The 10,159-nt window shown below is 39.6% G+C and overlaps 1 protein-coding gene across 3 annotated transcripts; it reads right to left on the bottom strand.

Annotated features, from left to right (window-relative positions):
- Positions 1-1,833: 1,833 nt before the first annotated feature.
- LOC308612675 (uncharacterized protein) lies at positions 1,834-8,007 on the bottom strand. 3 transcript variants are annotated; one of them, XR_014015132.1, is made up of 4 exons: positions 7,836-8,007; positions 6,945-7,075; positions 3,615-3,679; positions 1,834-3,237 (listed from the first exon to the last, which is right to left on the bottom strand). XR_014015132.1 is itself a non-coding variant. In XM_081225322.1 (4 exons), the coding sequence occupies exons 1-4, from the start codon at positions 7,941-7,943 to the stop codon at positions 2,307-2,309; spliced, it is 318 nt and encodes a 105-aa protein (XP_081081448.1). In that variant the 5' UTR covers positions 7,944-8,007; the 3' UTR covers positions 1,834-2,306. The 3 variants fall into 3 exon arrangements, 1 of the variants encoding a protein (XP_081081448.1); XM_081225322.1 differs by lacking the exon at positions 6,945-7,075 and having other exon boundaries at positions 1,834-2,311; positions 3,101-3,240; XR_014015131.1 differs by having other exon boundaries at positions 1,834-3,679.
- Between the last annotated feature and the right edge of the window lie 2,152 nt (positions 8,008-10,159).

Below are 10,159 nucleotides of genomic sequence, written 5' to 3'. Positions count from 1 at the left end.
TTTGAAGGCATAACATATACGGACCAACACATGTCTGTCCCCTGCCCTTTCTCCTTCATGTCTTCTGCAGTGCCTTTCACAGTAGTAGGCACATACTGTGTTCTCAACAATTTTTTGACTCAAAAAATACAAAGTAAACAGATATATGGCAGGGGAAAATGCCCCCTTTCCTTGTCCTTCTGCTCTGCAATACAAGTTTCATTTCATCATATTTATTAGTATGCCCATGGGCTTTTGCTTCAGAAGAAGCACTACCCTGCTTTAGCCAAAATGATTCCCTTGCCAGCCAAGAGTCCTGAAGATTGGCTGCTTGATTTCTCAACAGAAAAATATTTTGGTAAACTATTTGTGTTGGCGCCAGTGCTTCCATAGTTCTTGCCCAAGAGCACAAGATTCAGGTCCATTTGCAGATCTTCACAATAATGACAGCTTATATTTATACAGGACCTATTTTAGAAGAGTTTGGTGTTCCTTAAACTATGTCTTTCACAATTTTACCATCCCAGAGGCAGCAGGAAGAACAATATGAATACATGGACAAACTTGAATCCAGTGCCTCTTGCCAAAGGTTTTTATGTCCTGTCAGTGACAGAGAGGACCAAGCTGTGTGTGGTCTATAATCCTTTCCACATGAATATGGTCATTTCAAATAATATACATTATTTATTATTACATATTTTATATATTACTTATTATTTTATATATTGCATGTATATTTTACATGCATATATATTAAATATGTTTAATATCTAAAATCAGCTTTGAGGCATAATCTACATACAATTCACCAATTTTCAATAAGATTTAACAAATTTACACAATTATGCAAGCACCATGAGAATCCATTTCCATCATCCTCAAGATATTCCCAATATCTTAAAGAGATCTCTTGTGTGCCTTTGCAGTCAATACAATTCCCCATATTCCTGGCAACTACTGAAATACCTCCTTCCTCTCACTACAGTTTTACTTTTTTTAGAATTTCATATAAATGGAATCATATAGTATATAAGCTTTTGCATCTGCCTTCTTTCACTTAACATAATTCTTTATAGATTCATCCATGTTATTGTATCATTGGTAGTTTTTTTACACTCTAATGCTAAGAAGTATTCCACTGTATGGATATACCAGTTTGTATAAACATTGATGGATGTATCCCTATCCAGTTGATGGATATTTTGATTCTTCACAGTTCTGGGTATTTAAAATAAAGCTACCATGTACATTCATATAAGAATCTCTTTGTGAACATGTGTTTTCATTATTCTTGGATAAATGCCTAGGAATAGAATTGTGAGTCATATGGTATGTGCATACTGAACTTTATAAGAAACAAATTATTTCCCAATGTGGCTATACCATTTTTGCATTCCAGCCAGAAAAGAGAGTTCAAGTTCTTCCACATTCTCAGCAACACTTAATTTTAGCTTTTCTAATGGGAATGTAGTGGTTTCTCATTGTGGATTTAATTTACATTTCCTTCATATACTATGATGATGTGAATTATTTTTACATGCTTTGCCATTTGTATATCTTTGGTGAAGCGTCTGTTCAAATCTTTTGCCAATTTTTAAATTGAGTTTTTTGTCATTTTATTACTGAATTGTAAGTGTTCATTATATATTTTGGACACCGTATTTTAATTAAATGCATATTTTGCAAATATTTTTTCTCAGTATGTGGCTTGCCTTTTCATTTTATTAACAATGTTTTTCAAAGGCAGAAGTGTTTGACTTTGATACAGTTCAATGTTTTATAGTGTATACTTTATATATCTTATTTAATAAATTTTTGACTAACTCAAGTACACAAAGATTTTTGCCTCTAATTTCTTCTAGAAGTTTTATAACTTCAATTTATGTTTAAGTCTGTGATCAATTTTGAGTTAATTTTTATATATGATTGAGGTAAAAGCCAAGGTTCATTTTTTGAAAATATGTGGATATTCAATTGTTCCAGCATCATTTGTTATAAAAATTACCCATTTCCACCTATTTTGAAAATCAAAGATGATATATGTTTGATTCTTTGTGATTATCTATAAAGATGATTATGTTGTCTACAATACAAGCAAATTTTCTTCTTCATTTTCAACTGTATGCTCTTATTTATTTGTCTTCCCTATTAAACTGGCTAGGACCTCCAGTACAAAGTTGAATGGAAATGATAAGAGTAAACATTTTTCTCTTCTCCCCAAATTTAAGGAGACACATTCGGTTCCTCATCACCAAGAGGGATCTGTTGCCACAGAAGGACTTGAAGTATGTTTAGGGCAAGATGTTTCTGAGGAAGTCCAAACTTGCCTATACTGAGAAAAAACACAGGACAAAAATCTATTTGCCATTTATAAGAAGAAATTCTCTGACACTTGCATGTCCCTCTCGCCACCAGATTTATGACAATCTTGTCCTTACTCCTTTCCTAAGCTAAGATTCATTCAGAAGCTAGTTTATTATCCCAAGGTCACATGTAATACGGTGGTGGAATGAGGAACAGATCCCAGACTTAGAATTTCAGGCTCTTAAACTTTGGTGCTGGGTTGGGTCATCATGACAGCCTGTGAGTCCGTGTGGGAGAGCCTCCTCTCTAGGAAGGTCCAGCCCTGCAACCTGGGAGAATGTTAGGTATGTTTATCTTCCATCACCCCTGCTCTTCCTCCAAGGCCCTTATCTTGATACTGGTACCTCTCCCTGCCATTGGTAGAGGTGGCTTCAAGGCTAAAACAGCTTTTTCCCAACCATGCCCCAGCCTTGGATTTCCATTTAGAAAACTGATAAATAGGTCCTGAGGCTGAAATCTTTGTCCTAGAGGGTTTTTTGTTTGTTTGTTGTTTGTTCATTATTTGTTTGTTTTGATACTTTGTCAACCAAAGCTTCCTCACACCTGAAATATATGCTGCCCCAAATGACTACCTTCTGGGGCCATTCAGTTAATAAAGAAATAATTCCACAGAGGGTGCTAACAAGGAGGTCTTCATACTGAAACAGAAAAAGGTCACACGACCTAAATTGTGTAGCCCATTCCCAGAGGCTTGGATGTTATTAGGGACAATCTCTAAGCTTAACTACTAGGCCATTAGCATGTGCAAAAGAAATACCTTCTAGCTCAATAGGAGGAAGAGGATCTTGTTGGATTTCAGAGGCATTTGGTTCTTTGTTACTAGCTTTCCCAATCAGGCAGAGGAATGGTTCACTAGGTAGCCAGAGGTCATGAGCTGGTTTACTGGAGCAGCAGCTGCTAAATGACAGATTTATTGTTCATCAGGAATCCTGAAGTGGTGTCTTGGTATTTAGCTTCTCCTTATATAGATGAACTGAGACTGAGATTTGGGGATCTTGCACCATCTTTTTGGGGATCTTGTTCAATGCATAATGGTGGTGTAGTGGTTTAAGGTGGGAGGAGTTCTGTTCCCTGGGCCTCATATTCTTGAAGCCCTATGATTATCCAACTTTCTCTCTGCTGGCAAGGCCAAGAGGGCTAAGAGAAAGCTGATGAAAATATCACAGTTCTGTTTCAATTAGTAAGTCAGCCTGGTCAACAAGAAAGATGCCTACAGATTTTAATTGGTCTCAGGGGAGGAGAACTGAATGTTCTAAGATGTACTAGCTCACCCTGATATTGCATTATCTGGGCCACAGGGCAGCTGCAATCTTTCCCCAGGGCTCAGGATGTCTGCCTGGAAATAAAATACAAATTCAGTGTTAACCTTTTTACCACCATGTTGCTTCAAAACAGATAATCTTCAGAGATGCAAAGTCTGCCCCATTTCTAAATAGGTCAGTCTTATTCCTAGAATACTAACCTCAGAGGACACAAATGCTAGGGGAGGGGAAATTCCATCCAGGAAGAGTGATAAGAAATAGCTGAGATGAAATTTAGGTCTGTGTTCCGATGCTACTCTCACTCGTAATTCTAGAAGACAATCCCTTCACTTCTCTATGCCTTGGATTCTCCATCCATATAATGGGGATGGTTGTGTCCCCATTTTGATTTGAAATCCTCAAGTCCATGGCACAAATCCTGACTTGTCCTAGGATAGGAAAAGATTTCACTATCAAATGGTGCTATCATGTTTCATGAGCTTTTCTCCTACCTACATTTTCAACTTGTAAAACTCACTTCTGTTAGTCAGGGTAAGCTAAGTTTTGCTGTGGCACCAAACCTCCAAATCCCCAAGGCTTATTTCTCACTTTCATAACAGTCTGATACAGGTCAGCCTGCTTTTCTTGATGGCCACCTTTCAACAGTGCTGAGAATTTGAGTTGCTTCCATCTTGCAACTTTGCTATCTCAGTGTTCTTTGCTTCCAGCCGTTCCGGCAGGAGAGCGAGCATGCGTAGAGCTTCCATCTCCCTTTGACTGCCTCAGACAGCAAATACCATGCCTCACTTCACTCCCACTTATGCCCATGAGCCAGAATTAGTCTCATGATCCCATCATAAATGCAAGGGAGACTGGGAAATATGCAAGAGCTTGTGGAATATTTGGGGAGCACTAGTGTTTATGTCACATACCGCATGAATATTATTGGTTCTGTTATGGTCAACCTAGGCAGAGATTCAAAATGAGAAAAAAATCCATTCAACAAACTTGCCAGGTGCTACCAGTTAGAGATGCAAAGATACATACGACCCAGATGTAGCCTGAGGAATTCATAATTGGGAGATGGGGGCGGAGAAAGATGCAAACAAGTAAATTATTGGGGTATACATAATTTCTTGGAGGGATGAATGAAGAGTGTGGAAGACAGAGACTGGAGTGATCAAGTCTGTAACAGGTAAGGCTCTGTTGGATATGAAGGGGGTCCTTTGGTTCTTGAAGGAGGATCAGGACTTCACCAGCTGGTGCTGGGCTGAGTGGATCCCATAGTAGAGAAAAAGGAGTTTAGAGTCAGACTTCCTTTCTTTTAGGGCCAAAGTCAACAGGGGACACTCTTTCAGTCCACCTGTTTAGGCTTGCACTTCTTAAAAAACTGAGTTAGTAAATGCTGAGGCCTCCATTTCACAACACCCTGAATAAATGATAAAACTGAAAAGTCTTGAAGGAGAGAAAGTAGATGGCATAAAGGCTTTGAAGATAGAACAGAGGCAAGGCCCTCCCAAATTGCTCCCTGCCAGGCTCACTCAATAACATTTCTGGTTGCACCCGTGGGCCCGTGTGCTGTGGTATTCAAGTATTTTGCAGAAAAGCCCTGAGAGTCATGATAGCTGCCTCTGTCAGAGAGTCCCTCCCTCTCACTCATTATTTACAACCCTGTCATCCTTGAAGACTGACATCGTGGCCTAAGAAATTAGCATCCAAGTCCCAAAGCATTATTTCCAGAAAACAACAGGACATATAGCAGAACTCTCTGGATGGTACTATGTCTTCAGAGGCTTGGGCGGCTTCTTTTGATGTGGGTCCTTTCAGAAAAGTCACTGGTCAGAATACCTTGCATTTGTATAGCATGTAATTATTTGCAAAGCACTTTTACATATCCATTAAGTGAGCCAGTTAGAAAAAGACCAAAGTCCAGGAGGGTGTGTGAAATGGTCTCTTTGCATTCTTACAAAAAATTGTAAATTGCTGCAGCCTTTTTGAGGGCAGTTTGACAGTGTCTGCTTTTCAACCTAGTAATCACACTTCTAGATACTTATCCTTTAAGAGTGTTTGCTCAAAAGCTAAAGATAAACATAAAAGTGAGTTTATCATACAGTTATTTGAAATAGAAAAAAGTTAGGGAAAACCTTACTATCAAGTACGGAATATCAAAATAATCCATATGTACAGGAACAATGAAACTATGTATCTATTAAAAATGAGATAAACCTGATGTCCTGATATGGAAGGATGGCCACGATAAAGTTATTAGTGAAAGTCCCAAGTGCATGTGTGTGTGTGCATGTGCGTATGGTACGTGTGTGCATGTGTTATATGTGCATGTGTGTGCAGGGGTGTGTGTGTGTGCCTGTGTGTAGTGTGTATAAGCATATACATTACATCTATAATGTCAGAGGTCACCTCTTGGGAGTGGGTTTGAGGTTGAAAGGGACATCAAATAGGTACTTCACCTATTTTCTTACAAAAAAAGGAAAACTGACCTCTTGCTCTGCTTTATAAGTGTGTATATCACCCCATACAGGCAGAAGTAAAGCAAACAACAATGAGCACACTCAGGGTCACCCTGTCCCCATCTAGTCCCCAACTAAATGAGATCTTAAGTCGATTGCTGTAAGTTCCTAATTCCTTACAAATCAGCTTTATCTGGACCTTAACAATGGTTGGTATAGGTCTATAACTTTGCACATATTCTATTCATTTGTGAAAACTGCTCTTTTCCCGGCATGAATGAATAGCTTGTCATCTGTGTCTTTTCTTTACATACCTGTGGTATATGTAATTTCTTTTTTTAATTTGGTGAGCTATCCTTCCAGAATTCTAGCTCCCAATCATGCTTGTACATTGAAATCATGTGAGGAATTTCAAAAACTATTCGTTTGTGGGTTCTACCCCTCTGAAATCTTGGTTTAATTGGTCTAGGTAGGCAGGGCAACAAGATTTTTAAAAAATTCCCAAGAAATTCTAATATACAACCAAGGTTGAGGGCCACTGTTGTAAAATTTAGACTCACTTGTGAAATTTTTTGCAAGAAATGATTTTTATTTTTAAATGCTTTTGTCTCTAAATCTTTTCATTACTTTTTTGGCAAATTATTTATAGCAATCATGTATTATTTTATAATTACAGGAAAAATTTTAAAAAATGTTCTCTATGTAAGATATAATCATATCATTAACTTGATTTTTAAAAGTTTAGATTTTTTTGACACTGTGAAATAGATGAAAATGAATGCATCATCTCCATTTATCAACGAGGAACTTGGGACCCAGAGAATATGATTGATTTCCACAAGCTCTACAGCTCCTAAATGTCAGTGCTAGATTCAAACCTGTGTCACCTCACCTTAGATCCTGGTATCTTTGCACTTTATGTCACTGCTGGCACCACGGGGCTAGGATCTGGCCATGAATGAGATTCCTTGCTAACCAGCTGCAGGAAGTTGGGAAAAGTGGAAAATCCAGTGGAGATAGCTCCTGGTTAAGAATGACAAAATTCAGGCTTTAAGCCTTGCTCAGCTCTCAGCCACTAGCCACCTGTGTCTAGTATGACTGAAGAACTGAATTTTTAATTTGATTTAAATTTAAATTATTTTAGATTAAAACTTACATAGCCACATATGGCTAGTGGACCTACATTGGCAATGCAGGCCAGAGTGATTCTTACAGGACATCCCACCCACCCTGAGAATTGTTCCATAATGGAAAAGATGTATTTGATGACACTGTGCTTATAAATAGTGTAAAAAGTAAGTCAGACGGAGAAAAACAAATAACATATGATATCACTTAGATGTGGAACCTGAAAAAATGATACAAATGACCTTATTTACAAAACAGAAATAGACTCAAAGACGCAGAAAACAAACCTATGGTTACCAAAGGGCAGATGGGGGGAGGGATAAATTAGGAGTTTGGGATTAACAGATACACACTACTGTATATAAAATAGATAAACAACAAGGACCTACTATCTAGCACAGGGAACTATATTCAATAACCTATAATGGAAAAGATCTGAAAATGAATACATATATATATACATATATATATATATATATATATATATATATATATAACTGAATCACTTTGCTGTACACCTGAAACTAATAGTACATTGTAAATCAACTATACTTCAATTAAAAAAATTGCTTGAGAACTATTACATACAGCATAAAATAAAAACCGTTCAGCAAGGCATTTCCAATCTAGCTGTTGTATCTCTGCACTTACATACCAGTAGTACCAACATAGTCATCAGGCTCCAAAACACCATCATTTTTCTCATTCTGTTCCCTCTGCATTGAACGTTGGCCATCGTTTTCTTTACCTCGATTCTACCCATCCTTCAAGGCACAGCTGAATGTACCTCGACTGAGAAGCCCTCTGACTCTTCCACCGCTTACGCCTCAGCTCCCCAGTGAAATGAATCACTTCCTTCAGCACTTCCAATATCTGTCTTATTACATGATGGTTAGTGATTCAGGTCTAATAGGGAGACAGTCAGTGACAGCTCAGTGCAGTTTGGTCAGTGCTCTAGAGATGGAGAGAGATCCAGGGTGCTCTAGGCACCCAGAGAAGGGAGCACTGTAGCCAAGCTGGAGAGACTGGGTCCTCTGGGAAGCAGATGTGAAAAACGGGGTAAGTGAGCAAGAACATTTATTAGGGACAATGCCTGTGAGAGAAAACAAGATGGGGAGCTGAAAGGACCATCAGACCACACCACAGACATGCCATGGATTTCAGTGCAGCATCTGGCCCTGAGCCAAGTATGCTCCCGTAGTTGAAGGCAACAGGGTGCATTCACACTGACCATAGAGTGTGATGCACTAGGTAAAAATACCTGTGAAGTCACTTTATAAGTGATTAAGCACTGTACAAACAACAGTGGTTTTTATTGTAAATCTCCAGGAACCATTATCATGGTAACATCAGGAGAACATCTCAGAGTTAACAAGGAGGCCAGCAGATGAAAATTAACCAATTAAACTACAGATGTTGTTTTTGAAATTGAATAAGAAATGGCATGCAAAATGAAGGCTTTAGTTTTGCTATCCAAAGCTCTCTCTAAGTGAATTTAGATCTTGGATTTGGTAACTGGCGAGACTGTGAAATTCCTTTCCCCTTGGGCCTTTAAGATTGTAAACAACCACGCAACAAGAGTTGAGTAAGTATCCACCAAGTGCTTATCAGTGTGCTGGATGCCGTGGGGAATTAGGACCATAGGAGAGGCTCGTGCTGCGGAGGAGCACATTGACGAGGTGAAACCATATTCATAAATGACAGAAAGATCAGTGGACAGGACTAGATAGGTACAAACCTATAATGTGGAGAGACAAAATATCACCTCAGACAAGGGAAATTCCTTGACCAGGAAATCAGGCAGAACCCACTCTAAGACTGTGCTATGTCACTCCTCTAGTTAGGGATCAGTAACTGACAGACCTTAGAAATGACAAAAACAAAATAAAGATGGGATTGAAATCAGTGAGATGGAATGCATGCAAGTCTGAAATGAAAATGTTATCATTAGGTGGCTGAGTAGGATCTCCCTTGGGGTTCTGGACACCAAGCCCCACCAGTCAGCCAAGTTTCTGGAATAAAGTCATGTTTCATTCTGAGTTTCTGAGCCAGTGACCTGAGCTTTACTCGCCTTTCATGCTTCCCAGGTGAGGCGTAGTTTCTGTGCTCTCGCAGCCATAGATGGGTCTAATGGACACTCCCAATCCCAGTCCTGGCTTCAGATTACCTTTTTAGGGAGAGAGAGGTTCCAGCTGTGTCAGCCCAGTGATAAATGCTGTGGTCACTCCACTCCAGGGAGGTGTCCCCAGCTGCCCCTGCTGGAGGGCAGCTAAGTGAGTAACCCTGCCCGTGTCACGTGGTCCTGGAATGGAGCTGGCTTCTGCCTGTGCCAGGTCCGTGCAATGAGCAAGTCTGTTTATGACACATACACACAGACCCTGATGGCTCCCTTCAGGGGACTAGAGTTTTATTTGGGGGTGTTGTAGACTTCACAATTGAACTTGCAGATGGAAGGCTCATGAGCCAGTGGACAGGCAACTGAAGCATAAGCAAGTTCCTAGAGAAGAAAGTTTGTGGAGAAATGTTGCCTGGGAATCTCTGGGTGGAGCTCTCTGGGAATAATCTGCCCCTTTCTTACACATTCCCTCACCCTCCTCAACACAGCCCTTGTAGCTGACACAAAAACACCAGCAGCTTGCTTGCCCAGGGAAGAGAGGGATGGAAATAATCTCCAAGGTTCAGGATGATGGAAAGGCTAAAAAGCCACCAAGAGAATCTGAGTCTGGAACTCACGTGATCCAAACTCCTCCCCTTGGAGTTGGTCACAGTGGCTGGAGTTTTGGGGAGCTTCACAGCAGATCCAGCACAATGTTTTGTGCAGTCTCACCCCAAGGGGATTTTATTCCTGGCTCTTTGTGTTACTAAGGGTGAGGTTTGAATATTTGCTCTGGGCTTTGGAATGGCCTTCAACTTGATCTTCCATGTCATTCATTTGGGTCTCAACTGTGAACTCAAATTCCCTAAATCCTTTTTTTTTTT

Source organism: Mesoplodon bidens (genome assembly GCF_964165515.1).
Source record: "Mesoplodon bidens genome assembly, chromosome: 2".
NCBI classification, from domain to species: domain Eukaryota; kingdom Metazoa; phylum Chordata; class Mammalia; order Artiodactyla; family Ziphiidae; genus Mesoplodon; species Mesoplodon bidens.
This window is presented reverse-complemented; position numbering and strand designations above follow the sequence as displayed.

Excerpts from the sequence above, each read along its gene's own strand:
- LOC308612675 (XM_081225322.1), bottom strand. The coding sequence starts at position 7,943 with ATGGGTAGAATCGAGGTAAAGAAAACGATGGCCAACGTTCAATGCAGA. Across the intron at positions 3,680-7,835 it reads TGACTATGTTGGTACTACTG|GCAGACATCCTGAGCCCTGG; the intron begins GTATGTAAGTGC and ends TTTTATTTCCAG. Across the intron at positions 3,241-3,614 it reads CCAGATAATGCAATATCAGG|CAGCTGCTGCTCCAGTAAAC; the intron begins GTGAGCTAGTAC and ends TCTGTCATTTAG.